Genomic DNA, 23,859 nt, shown 5'->3' on the forward strand with positions numbered 1-23,859 from the left:
CGCAATCACTGATATCTATCTAAGGTTAATATTATAAATTATAGGAATTCGTCATTTTATCAAAAGGTACAATCAAGCCGCAATCCTTAATACAAAACAACAAATTGGTATAATTTTTTTTGCTTTCCAACGATTCCATTTTATTCATTTGTAGATACTGAATGTTGAAAAAACATAACATTACAAAATAACTATGGGTCTTAATAAGGCGATTGAGGAAGGAAGAACATAAGAGTTCTAAAAATCAAAATGCACTTTCAGATAGAGCTACGAGTATTTTTGTCTAGTGGGCAGGGACTTGATGTTAAAGGTATTAAAAGTATTGATGTGATCTAGTTTAACCTCCTGGGGCCTGGCGTCATATATTTATGACATAAAACAAAAAAATATAAATCAACGCTATCTGTTGAAATTTACCAGAACTTTTACGTTAGTTAGTTAGATGAGGCATCTATCCATCATTCTAAGCTGTGATTGGCTAGTGAAGTGACATTTATAATTTTTTATCTTTAATTGAACTAGCGATGGCGCCACGACCGAGAACATGTGGTTAGTAATTATGAGATTTTTACTAAAATATAAACGATTTCTATAAGCCTTTGTTATTATTCGTTTTGGGATTGGAACTGTTTTATTGTATGAGTATCACTGATTGTGGAAATACGCATGAAAACTACGAAAACCATGGTGAAATCTGAATGTCATACAGGTATTACATGAGGTCTCAATTACTAGTGTAAACGGACAGAGCCCAGTGTAATACCTGTATGACATTATACATTTTCTAATAAATAGCATACAATCTGATATTGTTTTCTTATTTGTTTAGGTAGATATATGCGAATGTAACATATTAGAAGACTCAAAACTCGAATTTTTGATTTGAAATCGACCCAGAAGTAATATCAACACCTCAAGTCAGTTTCAACATTTTTTATAAAATTAAAACATTTTAAAATAATTTCATTAAGTACATAATCAAATTGTTTTTTAATTTTTATTATTGCTATTGACCTTACCTACATCATCCAATGTTAATTACACTTTGGTGTGATGCTTTTTTTTAACAAGAGGATTTTTTAATTTGAGTCATCCAAATTAAATGCAATAAAATGTTGAAATACTATTAAAAAAAAAATAGAAATGCAATGTTATTGTCCAAACATGACATAAAACTTAATAAGGAATCTATCTAGCTACATTGTAATGAAAATGTACTTAAAAAATATCAATATTTGCATCCACCACATAGAAAAATCTAATTGCAGGTAGAAAAAATAATTAAAAATTTAGCAAAAAAATTTTGGAAACTCAATATATTTAAAAAATCGATTCAAATTCGTCGTAGGTAATGAAGAAACTTAACTAGGAATTACTTTTGTACCATATAATACGGCACATCCTGTATATGAAAATAAAAAATCGGTTGACATTGGGAACCGATGTTGTAAATATATGACATTGAGAAAATTGCCGTTTTTCAGATATAATTTTTTATTTTATTTTTTAAGATAATTATGTTGATTATTAATACGATTTGGATAGTTTTCATATGAATTCAAGATAAAAATAATTCCCGGGCCCCAGGAGGCACCAGTGTCACCCTTAAAACCAATTGCGTAGAATCTTGTAACATAGTAGGTGACGTAATCGGTAAAATTTTATCTTGTAAGTACCTATTTATATTATGTTATTGCTATTTATCTATGAAAATAAGACAAAATATATGTTTTATAAACACTTAAGAGTCATTTACAGTAGTAAAGTTTGAAAAAATTATTGCTGTGAAGTACAGAATCACTTTCGTGGCATCAAAAAATTCAAAATGTTAAAGCTTCCAAACGAGACTCACTATTTGACTGATTTACTGAGAATACAATCTTCACATCAAGCACTACAATTTTTGTTTACAAAAAGTTGAAATAAGTTAGAAATAAAATTCGCCACGAAGGTGACGATGAGAACCGTGGCGATGAGAAATACCCAAATATCCCATTCTCATTACTTCAACGTGGTGGGCTATTTTTTTTCACACAAATTCACTGTTCATGGTAAAAACCTCAAAAAGTACAAACAAATCTGTTTGACGTGCACGTAATTACGTTAAAATTCTCACAGCTAGAGCAATGAAGTAAATTATGATTACAGTCACATCCCTAATACAGCATTCTGTCAGTGCAACGATACATTATGCATGCGATGGTAACGCCCCGGGAACACTGGTAGGATCGACGGCCGTGCGGTGCATGGCCTGCGTAATTAAATGCCATGGTACCTAGGCACTATTACTTATTCTGTGGTAATGCAGCGGGCATGGTCAACGGTGTTGTGGTGTGGTTTGATAAGTTTTAAACTAGACTTTGCTTGTGGTTCTACTTACAGCTTTATTACGCCTAAGTACGGTAATAGAATTGTACTGAGGACAAACTGAGAATTCGGAGTCAGTCTGATAATTTTATCTTAAAAATCATAGATTTAGTTCGGGTTACCTTCACCATATCGAATTACAAATTATCGAAAATCAAAATAACGATAGTATAAGATCCCGCTATACAACGACCTTCACCGAGATGCTTATTTGATGAAACATATTTTATATTCAATTTAACATGTCAATAATTATATTGCTTAAGGGTTGCCTAATAAATTTCAGTCCAGGATATGATTAATTAATCATTAAAAAAAGTTTTATTTTTAAATATTTCATCGGTTTGATTACACTGGTCAACACTGGTTTTGCCACACGAACTTTGATAGCTAATTTTGTTTTACCAATCCACCCTCATTATTAAAACACAGTTGTCTTATGTCAATTAGCCTCATGTTTGTTGTGATACGGTAATACTCATAACTATTACTAGGGCAGTAAATTAACAGAAATGCTTACAAGTAAATTGTTATAAAATTATTTGTTGTTGAATNCCTCCTGGGGCCTGGCGTCATATATTTATGACATAAAACAAAAAAATATAAATCAACGCTATCTGTTGAAATTTACCAGAACTTTTACGTTAGTTAGTTAGATGAGGCATCTATCCATCATTCTAAGCTGTGATTGGCTAGTGAAGTGACATTTATAATTTTTTATCTTTAATTGAACTAGCGATGGCGCCACGACCGAGAACATGTGGTTAGTAATTATGAGATTTTTACTAAAATATAAACGATTTCTATAAGCCTTTGTTATTATTCGTTTTGGGATTGGAACTGTTTTATTGTATGAGTATCACTGATTGTGGAAATACGCATGAAAACTACGAAAACCATGGTGAAATCTGAATGTCATACAGGTATTACATGAGGTCTCAATTACTAGTGTAAACGGACAGAGCCCAGTGTAATACCTGTATGACATTATACATTTTCTAATAAATAGCATACAATCTGATATTGTTTTCTTATTTGTTTAGGTAGATATATGCGAATGTAACATATTAGAAGACTCAAAACTCGAATTTTTGATTTGAAATCGACCCAGAAGTAATATCAACACCTCAAGTCAGTTTCAACATTTTTTATAAAATTAAAACATTTTAAAATAATTTCATTAAGTACATAATCAAATTGTTTTTTAATTTTTATTATTGCTATTGACCTTACCTACATCATCCAATGTTAATTACACTTTGGTGTGATGCTTTTTTTTAACAAGAGGATTTTTTAATTTGAGTCATCCAAATTAAATGCAATAAAATGTTGAAATACTATTAAAAAAAAAATAGAAATGCAATGTTATTGTCCAAACATGACATAAAACTTAATAAGGAATCTATCTAGCTACATTGTAATGAAAATGTACTTAAAAAATATCAATATTTGCATCCACCACATAGAAAAATCTAATTGCAGGTAGAAAAAATAATTAAAAATTTAGCAAAAAAATTTTGGAAACTCAATATATTTAAAAAATCGATTCAAATTCGTCGTAGGTAATGAAGAAACTTAACTAGGAATTACTTTTGTACCATATAATACGGCACATCCTGTATATGAAAATAAAAAATCGGTTGACATTGGGAACCGATGTTGTAAATATATGACATTGAGAAAATTGCCGTTTTTCAGATATAATTTTTTATTTTATTTTTTAAGATAATTATGTTGATTATTAATACGATTTGGATAGTTTTCATATGAATTCAAGATAAAAATAATTCCCGGGCCCCAGGAGGTTAAAAGAAGATAGAGATACTGATAGTGGGAATTACCTGTGCAAGCTCCATAATAATAAAAATCATACAACCATTTAATTTATTAAATTTATTTTATTGAATACATTTTTCCAATATACAGGTGTGGTTTTGTAAAACAACGCCCATCACATAATCCCACATAACCCACTGGCCGTCCCCATCGACCAGTTAAAAACGGACGTCAAAAAAAAGTTGATGCAATCATTCTGATCAAAATGTTCTAGTCATATTTTCCTTTCTTGTTCTTCAAAATTCTTGGTTGAAGTAACTATTTTTACTCTTGCAGTTGATATTTTTAGATGATTACTAACAACATTTTCAGTTCATAAGATCGAACTTTCATACTATAAAACAATTTTTTACTGTATTTTTATGTTCTGGCCCTCATGGCCCAGTTATTTAGGAATAGTTAAGGATATTTATAAAAGTAACACCATTTCTTTAAAAAATATTTTTCTTATAAATACGCAATCTTAAATTAGATATTTAGAGATGATTCAAGAGTACTAAATATCTGCCACCGCCTCATGACTGTTAATACTATGTCAGTTGTTGTTTTACAATGTAATCAATTAACGGAGTTTTACTATAGGTAGACCGACTAACCACGAAGTAGATATGTAGGAGCAGAAGACAATCTAAATGTGCGTTCGGGCAACGCACACATAGACAAAACTCACGGACACTATACCGCGAAATAATTGCAAACCAGTCTAAACCAGTGCGAGAATCTGATTGGTTATTCAAAACCCTTCTTCGCTCCGCTTGGTGGAAACCTTACTGCCGGCGAAGACTCATTTAAGCGGTCTACCTATAGCATTATTCCAATTCGATTATTGATATGAAGCTTGTTACCATTATAGTACAGTATCATATCACAAGTTTACAAAGCAAAGTTTGCAGTTACCGCGAGTGCTATAACGAGTACTGACAAAATAGCAGTATTAGCGGAGTCTGATTCTGATAAATCAGGGTTCACTGGCTCGGACAATGGCGGTGCTGTGACAGTAGTTGGTTCCTCAATGACGACTGGCGGGGCTGTGCTTGATTCGTACACGTCGTCTCCAGCAGTCAAATAGTTTTCCATATCGCTCTGAACATTTGCGGCCCATCGGAGGGACTGGCGGGTGGACTCGATGCTATTGTAGATTGAGTTGTAGCTGGTACCCAGTTCGTCTCTGCTTGCGACGACCCATGCTTCGAACTGAGAAGGAAAGTAGAGTGAGATATGGTGTTCCCTACTAACCTACTGTTTATTTGTAAACTTCTATGCAAATGGGTTATCATCATTACATAGTATAAAACAAAGTCGCTTTCCGCTGTCTGTCCCTATTTATACTTAGATTTTGATGCGGTTTTTACATAGTAAGAGTGAATAAAAAGGAAGGTGTAGCACCCGTGCGAAGCCGGGGCGGATCCCTAATTTATTTATAAATTGTAATAGATATTAGGTAAATCCATAAAATGTCAGTTACCTCGTCAATTTCTTGTTCATTTCTCAATCTTGGCGTTATGTAAGATATCGGTGTCGTGAAATCTTCAGAGATTGTGAGTGCAGATGCAGGTGCAAATCTAAAACAAGCAAAATAAATATGTATTTAGATAAAAACAAATACTATTAAAAACTTTACTGAAACCTCCTGTAGTTCTTTCTCACTAGGTGACTAGTCTATTACACTCTAAAATTAATGTTTGTTAAAATTCCTACTAATATTATAAATGCGAAAGTTTGGAAGTCTGGATGTTTATTACTCTTTCACGCAAAAACTACTAAACGGATTTTGTTGAAACTTTACAGTAGGTATTATTGTTTGTAACGCAGATTAGACGTGTCTAAAAAGCGCCGTCTCTCGTCATTGGTTTCCTCTCTCTACAGCGCTGGACAAACTACTGTATTTGACGTGTGTAAATATTCATGCGGGGGAAGACGTGAAACGCCATCTATCAACATGATAACAAACAACCGATTTTGCGAACTTAGGGGCAAAACGAGATCCACGCGTACGAAGTCGCGGGCGGCCGCTAGTGTTAGTTATAAAGATTAAACATTGTTACTTACGCAACAGCAACAGCCGTGATGTTTCTCTGCATATAGCGGAAGACAATCTGAGTGTTGCCTTCATTCCCGCTGACAGCGGTGCTGAACGCCGTCGTGTAGTCTTGGGGCCGGATAATGAAGTTGGGCTGAATTATTGCGTCTAAGAGCCTAAAAATAAAACAGTCACTTATAGCACTTACTACTAAGCCTACAAAAACGTCTGTATTTTCGAATCGCTTTATTCCCATGCAGTCATGCTGAGTGGTGTCTGTAGCGAAGATCCAAAAATACGGATACTATTCAACTAAGCAGCGAGGATACACTATTTTGAGGGGCTGCACCTAGCGAGATGGATAAATAAATTCAGTACTTTAGACTATAAGGAGTCTTGCAAACGTCCGGTTCAAAACTTCTAATTTGAAAGAGCCATAAAAGAGGTGTTTAACGTTTAGGTAGGTATCTCTTGAATTAATAATTCGCACTAGCAGTTCTATCCACAGTAAGTATTTGTAACCAATTGAAATAAAAGCATCCTTACTTATTTAGTGAATCCTCATGAGGAGTACATCCCAAGACCTGAAGCAGCAAGATTTTCTCAGAGTACACGTTGTGATTCTCGAAGCGTTCCCAAAGGAATTCGAAGTCGTCTTCCGTGCCTTGACGAAGAGCATTGCAGTAGACCCAATTTCGGCTATCAACTGGCACTCTGTATAAATAATATTAAATCTTCAAATTATTAAGCACTATTAAGATAACATTTATTGCAAAAAAATTAAACGGCATGTAAATCTGTCAAAAGATATATAGAAAAATAATTTCCTCTCTTAAATAATTGACTCATAAGATCATAAGCAAAGAGTGATATTTACTCATTGTCATTGTCACGTAGATCTTCAAACTGAGCTACAGCAGCTTCGCGACAAGCGGTTTGGTTCAGGTTACACATGAAAGGAGCTATTTGGTATCGGAGATACGAATCCATGAAAGATTCACCAGGAATTGGGTAATACGTCAACTGGTCCATTACTGTCGTTGCCCATCGTGCGATCATCTCCTGAAAGATCAGTCAAGGTAGTTAGTAAACAGTTAGTGAAACTGGTGTGATGAAAGTGATTGATTTTATCCAGGCACTGTATTTAATTTGGTTTTGGATTGATGGTACGAGTATAACTCACATCAACACGATCGATGTATGTAGTACCAACAAGCCTATTCCTGATCCAGTTGAAGCCAGTGATGGCAGCCAGCCATGGAGTGTAGTCCGTCTCATTCTTAAGGAAGGAGAGAATGTTGAAAGCCCTGGAGTAAGTCATGAGTCCAGAGCGGGCGAATTGGAATACGTCGTTAACAATCTGGAATTTGAACAACCATATAGGTATTACGTTCATGTAAGTTTTTATAAACTAGCTATTATAATCATCTAAAAATAAACTAAAACGGGAAGTATCCTGCTGATGTAAGTACACCAGGTACTTGAACCACCAGGTCGTTCGTAATATCATGCACTGTCTTAAAGCGTTGAAGTCCTCCTGGCAAACGTTGGACTTACCTGGGCTCTGTTCAAATCGTGGATTTGAGTTCTATTTGGTCCTCTCAAGGTATTGACAATTAGATTCCAAGTGTAGTCGTCGTAATTAACTCGATAGAAACCTGTTCGAAAATGTTGTTAGAAATTAGAAATTATTTATTTTATTTGTTTTCTTCTTTCTCATTATAATAGAAAAAATCCGTACCAGCTTGTTGTTTGTTGAAAACTACCCATTCATCACCGATGCTGTTGCGGTCGATGACGGTGATAGCGTCTCTAATTATATGAGATGGCTTAGTATCTTCGAAGTCTGGGTCACTGGCCGTAGCAAACGTGATGGGAACGATCCAGTTAGTGGTAGCTGTAGAGTAACCGCTGTTAATGTTGAAACGGCGCTAAAAGGAAAAAGGTATTTTTCACGTGTATAAAATTTATATTGATCTTAACCTTGAAATGCTTATGAGTTTATTTACCTGATAAATAGTCATTTGACCAGTTTGGTGGTCAACTTCAACGTTGAGTACTGGGTGTCCTGCCTGTTCAGTCCATGTTTTGTAATAGTCGATGACGTTAAAGTCGTCTCCATACTGAGCAATTGCACCAGCTGCTACAGCTTCGGTTTGAAGAGCTTCGAATAAGTGAATTGGTTGCGCAGTGTTGAATGATCTAAAACGTAAGGATAATAAATATAAACTTGCAGGACTTTAATATTATTATTATGTGCTTTAAGTTAAAATACAAGAATAAGATTGATTTTAATAAGGTTCCACTCCATGTAGTACAAATGTACATGCAATAAATATATTATCGAACTTCATTAACTGTAGTATAGTGTCTTGTTGTAAAAATTTCATCAATGCAAAGAAAAGATTACAGGATGTTTTATTTACCTGTCAACTAAATATCTTCTCAAACCTTGTCTGTGGACATTGAACCCCAGAAGATGTTCAGTCTGTCTAATGATTGCAGCACCTTTGTTGTAACTGATCGTAGAGAACATAGCCCTTATTTGAACTGGATCGTGGACAACCCCAGGGTTAGTTAAAGGATGAGGGTTATTGGCTGAGTCAGTGAGGAGCGAGGTGTGAACTTGTTCGTTGATGAAACGCTTTTCGAAACCCATCTCAGGTATAATCTAAAAACAATGATCAAAGAGGGTATCAAATTATAGAAGATATAAAACAGTTAAAACAAACATTAGTTAAATAGTGCTCTCAAATCACTATTCCAAGTTTGTCATCCTTTATAGTTGCTAAGACTATACGAGTAATGAATGTCACTTTTGAATTCCATTTAATCTCAAGTGTACATTTAATAGTGTGATTGGTTCAAATAAGACTTTTTGAGACGGACGGTTGTCGTCCGCACACGGAAAATTGTATGATACTAATTGCGTTGGAATTAAATTGACAAGTACCAACAGTAAGTGTGCGGACTTGCATACGTACAACAACCACCCGGCTCAAAACGTCTTATTTGAAAGAGCTCTAGTTATTTAGGTTTTACCAAAGAAAGTTTTGATGATGGAACATACCCAATCAGTTAAGTAGTACTGATAATATCTGGCGAATCCTTCGTTGAGCCAAAACACGTCCCACCAATCGCAAGTGACGAGATTACCAAACCACATGTGAGCGATTTCATGTGACAAGATGTAAGCAATCAGCTGCTTGAAGTAGCTGTTTGTGTGGTTCTCGTCGTATAATATATAAGCTTCCCTGGTAAGGAGAATTGCAAGTATGATATGATGATATGGTATGGGGAGTTAACTACAGTCTACACCTTTTATTAATATAGGATGTTTTTGTAGTGCAATATACTCGTATATTGCCAGTGATCATACTGGTACAACTAAAACAAGAATGACCCATGTTTCAGGAGGGAGCATTAAATAATTATATTATTTTAAATTATTAATAAGTAAACCCTGTTCAAAAATTTGCAAAAATAGAGTAAGATCTTGGTGGGAAAAATGTTTGATAAATCGCCAGCCTATATTTTGTTTTTATTAACGCAATGTTAGAGAATATTTTTTTTTGACAAAAAATCTCAGTACCTGTACAGTAACAATCCCCAGTTCTCCATAGCTCCAGCACGGAAGTCTGGGACGGCCCCCTGTGTCATCTTGAGATAAGGGTGCACATCATAGAAGTCAAGGGCCGTGTGATCGCTCATTTCTGCCAAAAGTTTTTGTCCAATTTCCAAAGCATAATCTCCTTGGTTTGTGTCAATGGCGTTAGGCCTAGCAATCACTTCGTAAACGAGGGTTCCATCATTGAAAACTTCACGGCTTTTGTATTCAGCGACTATTAATGCCAAGAGGTAGGTGGGCATTATCGGAGTAATGTGGAAAACGTCTTCTTCGTAGCCCCTGTAAAGTAATGTTAATATCAAACGCTTGTAAATCTTTAGAAATTGGTAAGCTAGAGAGAGAGAGAAAATTAAGTTACGCAATATTGCTGTTTCTGGTTTCCTGGAGCCTCATTCCAGTCCAGCTGTTAAAACCCTCGGGCCTTCTGACGGTAATGTTGAAAGTGGCTTTGGAACTGGGCTCGTCGTAGCAAGGGAAAGCGAAGCGTGCGGTGGTGGCTTGGAAGTGTGTTGATGCCATCCAGCTGAAACAATAAACGTTTGCTTATTCGGTAAACATAATAATATTTTTCATTGAGAGAAATAATTTCCAGTCAAGAGATGAATTCCTAGTGTATCATGGATTTTTTTATCAAATCCTTACAAAAACATGGCTTATGTCTACAGTTAAATTGTTTCATAACACGGTTGAGAGATAAGTTCATTATGTAAAAACATTGCTTACCTTTCACTGTCATTGGCAGTGTTCCTGAACCAATTCTGGTACAGACCAGCCATGTCGGTTCTCAAAGGAGCATTAAAATCAATGGTCAGACTATACAAGATATTCGACGTCGCATCATATTCCAGGACACCGTTCGTAAGGCTTACTCTTAAGAAGTCGTATTCTGGCTGTAAGGAGAACGTTTGCGCTATTTCATCATCACCTAGCTTTAACACTATCGAATTAATGTTCAAGTATTGAGCATGGATGACAATTTCGTTGACGTTTGGTTCAGTTGCATACAGTTGGATTTCTACTTCTCCCGAGAATACATTTTCGGGTATTTCAACCATCCACAGGAGATTGTAGTGTTCAGGTTTTGTTGTTGTTGGTAATCGATAGGGATTGGCTGTTTCATCTGATCTGGATAGTCCATTTTTGTCATCAATATCGTCTATATATTGAAAAGGTTCCCCTTCTAGCTTTTCATCACCGAATATGGTGTTTCTGTATGGGGTAGGATCTTGAGGAAATGCTTGAGCTGCTAAGCATACTGCAGCTAAGATTATAAAGTTGAGAGTCGCCATCTAGAAATAATGTAATGTTTTAATTTAGTAAAACCTTTTTCAGTAATGTGTTAAAAAAAATCTACTGAATTGATTTAAAAAGTACTTTTATGAAGTGTAAAATATGTTGATAGTACTAATATGTAGATATTCACTTGCATTTCATCGTATCAAAGGGTAATCTAATGAACAATGCTTCGCTCTGTCGTAGGAATAATTCGTAAGGTTTTTACAATAGTAAAAACCCTTCCAGAAACTTACCTTCGACGACTCAGACTACACTAGGAGCTCTAAGCGACCAAGCAGCCGCAACTGGATTACTTTAATCTAAATTATTAAATTATATCTCATTATCCCTAATCAGTGATAAGATATCACCTTGCCACCATATAATATCAAGCAATCAAATCGGTAATTTGTTATTAGGTATATTGACGTATTATTTCAAAATGTATTTGAATTAATAATGGGATTTTTCCTTCCTCTCTTGCACACAATAACAGAGTACAGATGGCGAACTTAATGCCGTATGAAATTTTCGTTCAGAGGGCTGAGTGTGAGTTTCTATCAAATGCGTTCACTAGTGAGCGCGTAAAAAATGTTATTAAAATGTATGACGGATTGTACAGCGCCCCTAGAGGAAACTTTCAAGAACTAAAATTTTCATATATTTTTTAAGCGCGCTCGTTTGCTCTCGTTTCATGCGCATTTGATATAAACTCACACTAAGCCCTCCGTTAACCTTTATGGATTTATTTGCAGTTTGACCGCCACAGTAAAACTAAACCAGTGAATGTTTAGTATAATAAATTGTCAAGAATAGCACTTATAATTTTTTGTAGCTTTTATGAAAATAAAAGACATTTCATTTCACTATACAGGTAGTTTTATTTTTTGTGTGATACAGTAACGTCCCTATTCAGTGCATTTCCCCCCCCCCCCAAATTCTTCCATTCATTTATTTTACAAATTCCAAATCTTTCAAATACTGACTCTATGATACGAGTAGTATGTACTCGTACCTACTTACATACCCGTTTCAGGGCTTATACACATCCGAAATATCTTGCCCTTATTTAATTACTGTTGGAATTTTGTTGTTGTTCCACATTTATTATATTAGCTGCTCTTGGTACATTGCTATTCTCAGAAGTAAAATAGCAATAAAAATATAGGCACTTAATGATAAAGCGTTTTCTTGTTGATTTCTAACCATTTGTGTGTCTTTACTGAAATAAAATATTGTAGGTTAGGTATGTATGAGTAGGTTTATTAATGTTAGACTTTAGAAAGTAACTCCTTGTTTTGTTTACGTTTTATAGACCTTTCTGGTATTATTATTTCTTATATCTAAAAGCGAAAGGTCACTGATTGACTTAGGCCCAGAACAGACGGTGAAACGCAACTGCAACGAAACTGCAACTGCTAGTTACTTTTGAGTTGCATCCAAGTTTCTGCCATAGCATCCGTTTAGAGACCACACATGACGCGACCAGTTTGAAACTTTCAGTTTCATTCTTCAGAATCATCAGAGAGTTGCAGTTTCGTTGCAGTTGCGTTTCACCGTCTGTTCTGGGCCTTACTTACTTACTTACTTCTCAGAAACTATAACACCTAAAAACTTGAAATTTGTCAGGTAGGTTAGGTTCCTTATAGGGTGTAGTCATCCACTAAGAACCGATTTAATGAAACTCTATCCCTTAGGGGGTAAAACGGGATCCACGCGTACAAAGTCGGCCGCCCGCTAGTAATGTTTTAACTATTGGGACTTGACCCCACTTGTGTTTATGTACCGAAAAGTAATTACTGCCGGCCTGTTATTACTTACGTCATATTGACTCATTAAATACCTACCTATTTTGAACAGTTTTATAAAAACAAAGCGTGCCGGGTCTTATAATTCAATACCGATATGAAGATAAACGAAAATTTAATTCTTTAATAACAATATAGCGGCATTAAAGCAATTATTTGCCAAACGTGAATTTTGATAAGATTATGTAGAATTGTGATACCGATAAATCGCAAGTAGATTATGCGGTGGAAGTCTCATTAGTCCATTAAGATAATGGTAAGCCAACGAGGTACAAGGTATTTCTTATTTATTTTAATGCCTCAAATTAATGCATGATTTGTTTTAGGCGCGCTCCTGGGTACTTTTGCTGGCGGGGGTTGCCCTCCTCCAGGGCGTATGCACCTTCAATCCGTTACCGCTTCTAGAGGAAGAAGAGGCATGGGCAAAATTCAGCAGGGAGCTGAACGATGCCTCTTTCCGACTGCCGACGACGACGATGCCGAGGCACTATGAACTGTCCCTGACACCGTACTTCGAAGACGAAGAAAGACCATTCACTTTCGATGGAACAGTCGCGATCTACACGAGCGCTACGGAAGAGAATGTCTCTGAAATTGTGATACACTGCAATGATCTGACTATTCACAGTCTGACTGTAGAGCACACAGACGCTGAGGGTGTGGTTCAGCAAATAGCTGCTCCTCAGACCTACGAGTGTGAAGCTCCTCAAAGCTTCTTGAGAATTGCGACCATAGAGCCATTGCAAGTTGGACAAGAGTACATCATCAGATCGAGCTTCACTGGCAATCTTCAATCCAATATGAATGGGTTCTACAGGAGTTGGTACAGAGACAGCACCACCACAAGGTAAATTGAATACTAACAACGCCACGAATATATATATTCAAGAATAATAACATTGCTATTTATTAAGTTTTATACTTTTTCTAACAATCTATCTATATCTATCTATATAAATAAATATGAATTGATGTTCGTTAGTCTGATTAAAACTCGAGAACGGCTGGGTCGATTGAGCTGATTTTGGTTTTAAAATGTTTGTCGTAGTCCAGGGTAGGTCTAAACGGTGAGCAAATAAGGAAAAATTGCGATGGCTTATTTATTGCATTTAAGGCGGAACAGAGTTCACCGGGTCAGCTAATCTTAATTAGATCTACACACATCAAGACGGAAACTAATTTTGAACTTATTTTATCTTCGTTTCTAAATTGTTCTAGGGAACTAGGCAGGCAACTAACGAGTTTATTGTGCTTTAGGAGTTTAGTTGTAATTGTAATTCATTTCTTACAGATGGATGGCCACCACTCAGTTCCAACCTGGGTACGCGCGGCAAGCTTTCCCCTGCTATGACGAGCCCGGCTTCAAGGCCACATTCGACATAACCATGAACAGGGAGCCAGACTTCAGTCCCACCATCTCTAACATGCCTATAAAAACTACTGAAAAGTAAGTTATACTCATAAAACTAAAGCTTTGTTTCTAAGCGAACTAGACGTAAGCTAGTGGTCCCATGATAATTGCAAAGATTGCAAGAGTAAAGCACACGATGCTTTGCGGCGCCGTAGCGGTGTCGCTGCGTCGTCTCACATAAAAATATCTGTGGCCGGCACACGAGCGGTGCAGCGCCGCGTCACGCGATATTGCGAAACCTTTGAGGTGCGGTGCCGCAACGCATCCTTGTGCCTTGGCTCTAATTTCAATATGATCAGCAAAGAGCAGAGGCGATATATGGAGGGCGCTGGTTTTAGTAGTAGATTTCTTCATAAGACTAAGAGATAGGATACGACTTATGTGTGTAATTATTTATTCAAACTAAGAATCGAGACCTGATTTAGTTCGATAGAGTAATTTCAGTAAAATTAAGAAATAACTTTTTGTAGTAATGCTTACTCACGTACATGCTGTTTGTTTTATTTATTTCTCATTAGAAATCCTCTCCTTTTATGTGTAAAAAGCAATGAACGTTTATTTATTTATTTAATTAGGTATAGGCCACAGTATAACTAAAATGTTGCCTGAGTTTGTTGCAACACCTTTTTCTCTGCACTTACCATGATTATCTTGAAGCTATAGCTTGTACGAGTACTACTTATAGGTAAAGCCTGGTCCATGAGCACGTAGAATCCCGTCCAATGACCCCAAGCTACCCATCCCTATAGCTCGCGCGTAATTATGTTGCTGTCGCGATTGTGCGACGGGCGCCCGCAGTGAGTGTGCGAGCGCGACAGCAACATAATTACGCGCGAGCGATAAGGATGGGTAGCTTGGGGTCATTGGACGGGATTCTACGTGCTCACGGACCAGGCTTTAGTACCTATGTAACGTAAAAGAAGACATCTTAAAACACTTTTTATTGTATGAAGTACACGTTTATAACATCATATCTTTTGTAGCACAACTGATGGCCGTGTCTCCGAAACCTTCTACACGACTCCTATCACCTCCACATACCTGCTTGCCTTCATCGTCTCTCATTACGATAAGGTGGAAACAAATAACGATGAAGATAGACCTTTTGACATCTATGCCCGTGACAATGCCAATGGAACCGGTGCATGGTCCTTAGAAATAGGAATGAAGCTTCTAGAAGCCATGGAGAATTACACTGATTACCCTTACTACACGATGGCAGAAAAAATTAACATGAAACAAGCTGCTATTCCTGATTTCAATGCGGGTGCTATGGAAAACTGGGGTCTTCTGACTTACAGGTACGAGTAAGATAAGCAATAAGAAATAATTACTGCTTCTTTATCTTGATGCATAAATGCGTAATATTATTATTATTTTTCGACTGAACATTGTTTTATTTTTAATGTTTTTATTATATTTTTACTTGTTTTATTGATTATGCTTTTATTTTCTTCTTCCTAATTAACTTAATTTCTGTTTATTGATTTTTTCTTTTATTTATTTAACTCCATAGAGAAGCCTTAATCCTATACGACCCACTGAACTCCAACCACTTTTACAAGCAGCGTGTGGCCAATATCGTGTCCCACGAGATAGCTCACATGTGGTTTGGGAACCTCGTCACCTGTGCGTGGTGGGGGAACCTGTGGCTCAACGAAGGCTTCGCCCGTTTCTATCAGTACTTCTTGACCGGTTCTGTATGTTTTACTTTTATTATTTTGTTTCTTTTCTCAATAGCTCATTTCGTAATTGAGGGTTGGAAATCATTTCTCATGTCTCTAATATTTTAAAATGTATTTTGGGTGTTTTAAGAGCCATATTGATATTATTATAGAATAAATGAGTATTACTAAGAAAATATGGCGTGTTATATCAATCATTTTGATCAAGATGATTATTTTAATCAAATATCATTTTAATAGGATAAATATCTCTTACTAATATGTTATCTATTTTCATTTCACAAATCATTTAAATGAGTCAGTATATAAAAACGGATGATTTGGCAAATATAAATCCGGAATGAGTAGGTAACATGTTGTTTGTGATTCTTTGTACAGGTTGCACCAGAGCTGGGATATGAGAGGAGATTCATGGTGGAGCAATACATATCTGCCTTGTCAGTGGATTCAGTTGACTCTGCTCATGCGCTTACCAACCCAGATGTTTACAACCCGACAACTGTTTGGAACCATTTCTCTACCATCACCTACGCAAGAGGAGCGTGCATCTTGAGAATGACCCAGTACCTTCTTGGTGAAGAGACTTACGTTAAGGGACTTCGCAGCTATCTGAAGGAAAGGTACTCATCATAAGCGATTAGCATAGCAGATAAATCATCTTTACTGTTGATCGGTGGGTAAGGCACAGTCGACAGCACATCAGACTTCACTTTTAAGTTGCAAAATCTCTCTTATTATAACTATATAACTTATGTGCCGTGTGTTAAATTCGATGTATGTCTGACAGCAATGATCAACATTAATGATTTTCACAGGGCATTCGACGTAGCCGAGCCTCACCACCTCTTCAACGCTCTTGACGCTGCAGCCAGAGAAGACGGTGCTTTAGCCGCTTATGGTGGCATCACCATCGACCGCTACTTCAGGACTTGGTCTGAGAAGGCTGGACATCCAATGCTTTCTGTTACTATTGATCAACGCACTGGGACTATGCAAGTAACCCAGGTAACTATGATTAAGAATTTTCGACGTTAGAGTTGCCGAACTAGGAGTTTGCAGCTTTCATAACAGAAAGTATGTTATTAAATTCAGTTGTAAGTAAATTCTTTTCGATGCCCTATAACTCAAGCGAATCGAATGGTATTTAAATTGTGTTGTGTAGTGTTGTTCTAGTAGTTATGCTCTGTAAAGTTAAGGGTAGATAACCGCTAAACCGGTATTTCATAGAGAATCCATCGAATTTTTTGCCATTCGATTGTAACAGTAATCTAGTAGGCGTAAAGCTTAATATTCAAACACTATTTTTGGGTACCGCTAGTACCCAAGGCCACTTGACTACAAATTTCGTTTTGGGTACCGCTAGTACCCAAGGCCATAGGAGCGGATAAAATTTAAATACAAATTAAAATTATTAAGGGTAGATAAAATTTAAATACAAATAAATAATATTCTATTCTATTCTATTCTAAAACATATTTTTCCTATAGGCTCGTTGGGAAAGGACTACTGGTTCATCTGCCTTCCCTGGTATTTGGGATATTCCGATTACTTGGACCAGAGAGGGCGCTGCCGATTTTGATGATCTCAAACCGTCGCAGTTCTTGACAGCCCAAAGCACAGTCATTGAAAGAGGCACAGAAGGTCTCGAATGGGTGATTTTCAACAAACAAGCCTCTGGTAACTATTTTTTCAGCTTAAGTCAATAAAATATTATCTATTGTGCATAGCAACAACGACTCATTTGCTATGTAAAGTACCGGTTATTTTTATGACTCCTAATAAATGATACCTACTATTTAATATCGCACATAATCTTGATTCCTTATCAAAAGTTGCACTAAGCAATGATAAGTCTTGGCCTAAGTCCGCATTTAAGAATGAGGATCAGTACTGTTGTAGAAAATTCAATAAAACTAGTATCTACGATATATCTTTAAGACATAAGAAAGATATATCTTTTTGAATTATCCAAATCGGACCATTACTTACGAAGATATTAAGTAATAAACATAGGCCGTTTTTGCCGCTAAAAGTCAACGTACGCAAGGCCGCGTGACGTCATTATATCCGAATCGAGCGCAGCCGGCGTACTAATGGGATGGAATTTTTTTTTTCCGGCTAAACTATCAGTTTTAGAAAAAAACTTTTAATAACATTTATTCTTCAAAATAAAGTAACCTATCGACCAGTAATTTTTAAAAATAAAAATTGTGAAAAATAAGTATCGCTATGTCCAAAAACCACATTTTCATAGGATTCGATGCAATGCGGAGACGCGGTTGGGGTGAGTGTAACTTAATGATTGTTTGTATTGAACATAATAATACATAATATGATGCTAATACCGCACCTTCCGCGACGCGAACTTTAAAGATTTTCTTCTGACACAAACATGGTACCCCAACAATATTGGTGTTATTTGAAAGCCCAATAAATATCCTTAAAGAAAAATACATTTCATTTCTAAATAAATGATTAACATATACCATAAATGTGACTTGAAAATAGACCTCACTTTGGGCTCACCTCTGGGATCAATTAGACCAATTTTTATGGTTATAAAACCAAATAAAGATCTCACGTGTCCTCTTTAACAGATGGATAGCGATTAATCCCAACTTAACAGTTTTACAGTCATAAAAAATGGCTATAGCGTAACTACCTATTTTTTGAAGAAGTGACTCTGGATCCTTGTAAAGACACATTTTTGGGGTAAAAACCTTTCCTTTAATGAAATGAAGTTTAGAACTAGGCTTTCAAATGGTACCAATGTTGGTGGGAAGTGGGGATGCATACGTTTGATAAGTGCTTGTCGCGGGAGGTGCGATTTATTTGATGCCGAGTGTAGAAACAAAGCAATGAAGAAAAAGAAGTTTCTCGCCAGCCAGGCGAGCGGCCAAGGAGTTTGGTCGTATGCGACCTCTACAATAACAATTTCACTAGGCCGTCATTAGACAGACCTGTACATACAGTCAATATTCAGAAATCTATTACCATTTCTACTATGTTTAGTCAAGGTAGGGCTTTATTAGCGTCTGAGGCGGAGCTGCGGACGAATGTCCAACTAGGACAATAACTCGCGGCTCCGTTTCTTCGGGCTCTGGTGGAAACCGTCGGGTTTTAGTGGGTAGGCCCCGCCTTTAGTGGGTAGGCGGGGAGAGTCCCACATAATCCATTGACCGTCCCCATCGATCAGTGGGTATGCGCAAAGCATTTCCCGTCGTAAAAAAGAGCCTTATTAGCGTCCATGTGCAGTATTGGATCTGCAATCGGACGCATCCCCGGGTTGCGGAAAGGGGAACGGCCTCCAATCATGGATGGTATAGATTTACTGAGCGGAAAGTAAGCGCGGCAGGTCTCATCAACTCGTAGCCCATAATAAAGTGAGCCGGGGGTCGTCGAGGGATTTGTACGGGCCACAATGCAGGGAACAACTTGAAAAGGGATCTTCTCTCATCTGGAGGAGGGGATAGGGAGTTCCCTCGAAGCCAGAGAGCCGTCCCCATCGATGAGTGGATATGTTATTTCATATTGGCGATATGTATACGTATTTTTTTAACGGGGGAGGGAAATCTTTCTTATCAGCTCGTCGAGTGGCCTCGGGCCTGCCACAGGGACCCACCTTGGGGATGTTGACGCGCGCCCAGAACAGCTCGAGGTGCTCGCGCATCTTGGCGGGCTTGTACTTGGAGTAGAGGATGGCCAGCTCCGTGAACATGCCCATGTGCGCGCGCTCCAGCCCCAGCGCCGCCTCCAGCAGGCTGATCAGCTCGTCGAAGTGGCCTCGGTCCTGAGAATATAAAACATTCGTATTTAATAAGTGTAATTATTATCATTGGGGGAGGCCTATGTTCAATATGTGGTATGTATGTGGACGTCCTATGGCTGAAATGATGATGATTATGAAGTGTAATTATCAAAAACTTTTAATTGTTGTCTCACAAGTACTCTACTTTTTTGAGACATCGAATAGTTTCCGAAATGTCTAACTTTGCTAGGCAAACGACTCGGGTGCACAGCTTTATTTATTTATTTATTGATAAAGGTACACCAACAGCAATACACATTTAAGACATTCACAGTATAATATATACAGGGTGTCCCGTAATGTAACGTCAAGCCGGAACTGGGTGTTGAGGCAAGTTATGCTGGTTATCAGAAAAATATAAAAAAAAATCTATGTGGCATATTTTCAAAATAATGGGCATTTAAAAAAAAACAAAAATTTCTACTCCAGGTGACGGTCTTTTTACTCGTGTTGCCACAAATCTTCACTTTTTCCAAATTTTTTTTTTGTTATGTAACCCTGAATAATGCTTCTCTAAATTGTTATCAAAATTACAAAACCAGCTGCTCCAACATTTTTATATTTTACTTGGAAGAAGATATGACTCTAACAACACTTATGTACACTTTATTTGAATAAATCGCCAAATATACCACCGCGGAGACCCCAATCGCGTCTCTGCGTGCCATTGAATCGTATGAGCGTTTGGATTTTTTGCGTTATTTTTCACAATTTCCATTTTTAAAAATTACCTATCGATAGCTTACTTTATTCTGATGAATAAATGTCATTACAAGTTTTTCTCTAAAACTGATAATTTGGCTAGAAAAAAATATTTTCTATCCACGCAGTACGCCGGCAGCGTTCGGATCGGATATAATGACGTCATCGTCCCCGCGCCGGGCGGTCAGTGAACTTTTTTAGTAATATGGCCATAACTTCGTCAATTTTTGTCGTAGAACAAAAATTTTTGCACTGTGTATTAAGGATTTCTTAGCCCTATAAATCTGCATTCACAGCTAAAAATCGAAATGATCCTCATTGTAACGATGGAACAAAAATCGTAAACAACATAAGCTCGTACTACATCGTGTGAAAGAAATGTTAAATGTCAACAGGTTTCTACCGAGTGAACTACGATGACACCAACTGGGCTCTAATTGTGCAAGCTTTAAGGAACAATCCCAATGTAATACACGAATTCAACCGTGTTCAGGTAAGGCTTTAACACCAATAATGAATGTGCAGATAATTATTTTGGGTATGTATTTAGGAGCTGTACGCTCAGATTCTAGCCTCTTCTCTTCGTCCTCTGTAGAGACTTTTGAAATTACGTGCAAGTATTTCAGAAAAATATGAAAGCGTGGAGATTATGGCAGAACCCTCCACTTTAGTGGAGGAGGCTCATAGTTCAGAAGTGGACTATAAATAGTTATTGATGATGATGATGATGAAAACCAATAAATACCAACATAATTTACTAGCCTTGACGAATAGTGTTCCTGCTTCAATCTTTTTATAGTATCTTTAACCTTTTTTAGATTATCGACGATCTATTCAACATGGGTAGAGCCGGAGTCAGGCCTTACCAGCAAGTGTTCAACCTTCTGTCGTTCCTGCAATTCGATGACGAGTACGGGCCCTGGATCGCCGCTATCGATGGTTTCAATTTCGTGCTGAGAAGGCTTGCGCATGATGAAGCTAACTTGCAGAAGCTAAGGGTAATCATGTTTTTTTGAATGAATTTTAAAATCACATTATTCTCTCCTATAGCAAACTGTCAAATAATATTTTGAATATTGATTCACAAGTGAAGGTGGCGGAGTTCATCAATTTTATAAAAAATATCGTCAATAACAATATGCTTGCACAATAATTCAATATTAGGTACATACTAATTAGATGCCTTCATATACTTAATTCACAGGATATTATTAACAAAGAACTGAGTGTCGCTGTGACTGGTCGCCTGGGCTACGTCGAGGTGGAGAATGAGACCTTCATGGATGGAATCTTGAGGATGTATCTCATGAACTTCCTTTGCGACAATGGACACGAGGAATGCATTGCAACTGGCATAGAGAAATTCGCAGAATGGAAGGCGGGAGGATTGTACGTATTCATACACTTGCTATGTGATAATTTTGTGTGTCTGAAAAAATCATTTGAAAATTAATTTCTGGAAATCTTTGATAATAAGATATTGTCATGTTATTGTCAGGACTCTACAGTGCTAAATAAAAATGTAAACTACAGGCAGTTTATACATTAGCTTCAATTGATTGCGATTGAAATTAAAAAAAAACATAATTTTTATTTTAGCATTCCAGCAAACATGCGACCATGGGTGTACTGCACTGGACTCCGTTTCGGTGACGCGGAAGATTTCGAATTCTTCTGGAACCGCTACCTGCAGGAAGACTTAGCCGGTGAACAAATTGTCATGCTTCAAAACGCTGGTTGCACCAGGGACGAGGCCAGCCTACGGAAATTCCTGGATGCAATCGTATCTCAACAGAACATTGTAAGAGACCAAGATTTCACAACCGCACTCAACTCCGCTGTATCCAAAAACGAATACAACACGATGAGAGCTTTCGCATGGCTCAAGGATAATGTGAACCAGACTACAGAAGCGTAAGTATTACTACAATTCAGTGATCTGAGCTTAGTTATTCTAATTCTGAAATTAAAAGAAGAATGTTTTTATTGAGCAGAGAATTGACTAATCTATTTTTCTCTGGATTAGCAAGAAAATGAAGGCGAATAACACCTTTTGGCTTACTGTTTTTTTCTTGTTACAGTTTAGGCGGCATTGCTACTCCATTGAGCTACATTGTTTCACGGCTGTTGAATGAACAGGACATGGCAGAGGTAAACTGTTGGATCATTTACTACGTTTATTGTTGTGCACTTAAGTTTAAATGAATAGTTTTCGATTGTAATGATAATGATTTAAACGATAAGAAGGCATTGACTACTATAAATACAACTATTATTACTTTAATTTACGTGGCACATAAACTAAATTTGTCCCTATACATTAGTGATGTTTGTTTATTCTATTACACAGGTTCAAACTTGGCTCGACGAGAACCAAGACTCGATTGGAACTGCGTACAATACCGGTGTTAACGGGATCGCCTCATCCAGAAACAATCTGGCGTGGTCGGCCAGACGCATGCCTGAAGTCTACGAGTATTTCGACAACGGAGTATATGTGGAATACGAAATCGAAGACCCCACACAAGAAGAGGTGACCACAGAAGAATCTGTAACGGTCACTCCCCCAGAGCTTGATATTGAAGTAACAACTGAAGTTGATGATGAATCAGATTCAGCTAACATCGCAGCGTTGAGCATTTTTACTCTTATTATAAGCATCTCTATTAATCTAATTAGTTAAAGCAAAGTTAAATAATTTTTGGATATTGAAATCAAGTACAATAAAATGAAATGATTTAAGAAAACAAATACAGGGACATTGTTGATATACTTAAACCGTTGATTGTTATTTATAATATTTTGTAATAAATGTGCCACAGAAATTGTGTTTTTCTTTTCTGCAAAGCTGTATAAACATTAAGTGCTATTTCTAGAGCAGGCAATTAATTTAAATTAAATATTATTCTAAATACGGAATTGTTATGTTTGTGAATAAAAATAACATAATAACGTAACAAGAGTTATTTTCTAAAGTAAAATAATTTCATTTACATACCTACTGAGTTTACATTGACTGCATGGTAGATTTCATTACAAAATAAGATTCATAACAGTTTAAAGAAACCTTTAATATGTGACAACATTCCTGAACTGGAGGCATACTGCTCGATGTATGTGGTTGTACTAGCACAGAAAAAGTAAACTAGTTATAGTCAAGCAGCCACTATTTATTTTGACACCTTTTGAACGTTATCCGTGGTTTAAATGTTACGTTTTCAATTAAGTGGAAATATTTTATATTCTCTATTATGGAGACAAGTTCCCATTACTATCAATATAATCAATGTTCATTTGAACCACACGTACTTAAGTCAGA

At 36.8% G+C, this 23,859-nt stretch overlaps 2 protein-coding genes across 2 annotated transcripts in view; one reads left to right on the forward strand and one right to left on the reverse strand.

The window, feature by feature from the left end:
• Positions 1-4,492: 4,492 nt before the first annotated feature.
• On the reverse strand, positions 4,493-11,468 carry LOC114361540 (membrane alanyl aminopeptidase-like). Its single transcript, XM_028316607.1, has 15 exons — positions 11,381-11,468; positions 10,575-11,140; positions 10,210-10,374; positions 9,816-10,130; positions 9,294-9,477; positions 8,650-8,894; positions 8,233-8,425; positions 7,965-8,154; positions 7,781-7,881; positions 7,407-7,583; positions 7,101-7,285; positions 6,770-6,937; positions 6,253-6,399; positions 5,669-5,765; positions 4,493-5,397 (listed from the first exon to the last, which is right to left on the reverse strand). The coding sequence occupies exons 2-15, from the start codon at positions 11,138-11,140 to the stop codon at positions 5,077-5,079; spliced, it is 3,054 nt and encodes a 1,017-aa protein (XP_028172408.1). The 5' UTR covers positions 11,381-11,468; the 3' UTR covers positions 4,493-5,076.
• A 1,631-nt stretch (positions 11,469-13,099) lies between these two features.
• LOC114361386 (uncharacterized) overlaps positions 13,100-23,859 on the forward strand; it is a 36,059-nt gene continuing 25,299 nt past the window's right edge. The window contains exons 1-14 of the mRNA XM_028316377.1: positions 13,100-13,190; positions 13,261-13,781; positions 14,226-14,381; positions 15,329-15,646; positions 15,862-16,045; positions 16,409-16,650; positions 16,846-17,035; positions 17,518-17,707; positions 20,936-21,033; positions 21,359-21,538; positions 21,745-21,929; positions 22,140-22,454; positions 22,622-22,691; positions 22,891-23,220. Coding sequence (XP_028172178.1) covers positions 13,188-13,190; positions 13,261-13,781; positions 14,226-14,381; positions 15,329-15,646; positions 15,862-16,045; positions 16,409-16,650; positions 16,846-17,035; positions 17,518-17,707; positions 20,936-21,033; positions 21,359-21,538; positions 21,745-21,929; positions 22,140-22,454; positions 22,622-22,691; positions 22,891-23,220 — 2,982 coding nt within the window. The 5' untranslated portion in view covers positions 13,100-13,187. The remainder of the gene's footprint in view (positions 13,191-13,260; positions 13,782-14,225; positions 14,382-15,328; positions 15,647-15,861; positions 16,046-16,408; positions 16,651-16,845; positions 17,036-17,517; positions 17,708-20,935; positions 21,034-21,358; positions 21,539-21,744; positions 21,930-22,139; positions 22,455-22,621; positions 22,692-22,890; positions 23,221-23,859) is intronic.

Source organism: Ostrinia furnacalis, unplaced genomic scaffold (genome assembly GCF_004193835.3).
Source record: "Ostrinia furnacalis isolate ACB-3 unplaced genomic scaffold, ASM419383v2 OfSCF0373, whole genome shotgun sequence".
NCBI lineage: Eukaryota > Metazoa > Arthropoda > Insecta > Lepidoptera > Crambidae > Ostrinia > Ostrinia furnacalis.

What these genes read in the sequence shown, in the direction of transcription:
- LOC114361540 (XM_028316607.1), bottom strand. Translation starts at nt 11,140, where the DNA reads ATGGCGACTCTCAACTTTATAATCTTAGCTGCAGTATGCTTAGCAGCT. An exon ending in ACCAGAAACAGCAATATTGC is followed by an intron (nt 10,131 to 10,209) that starts GTAACTTAATTT and finishes ATTACTTTACAG; the next exon opens with GGGCTACGAAGAAGACGTTT. An exon ending in AGTACTACTTAACTGATTGG is followed by an intron (nt 8,895 to 9,293) that starts GTATGTTCCATC and finishes CATTGTTTTTAG; the next exon opens with ATTATACCTGAGATGGGTTT.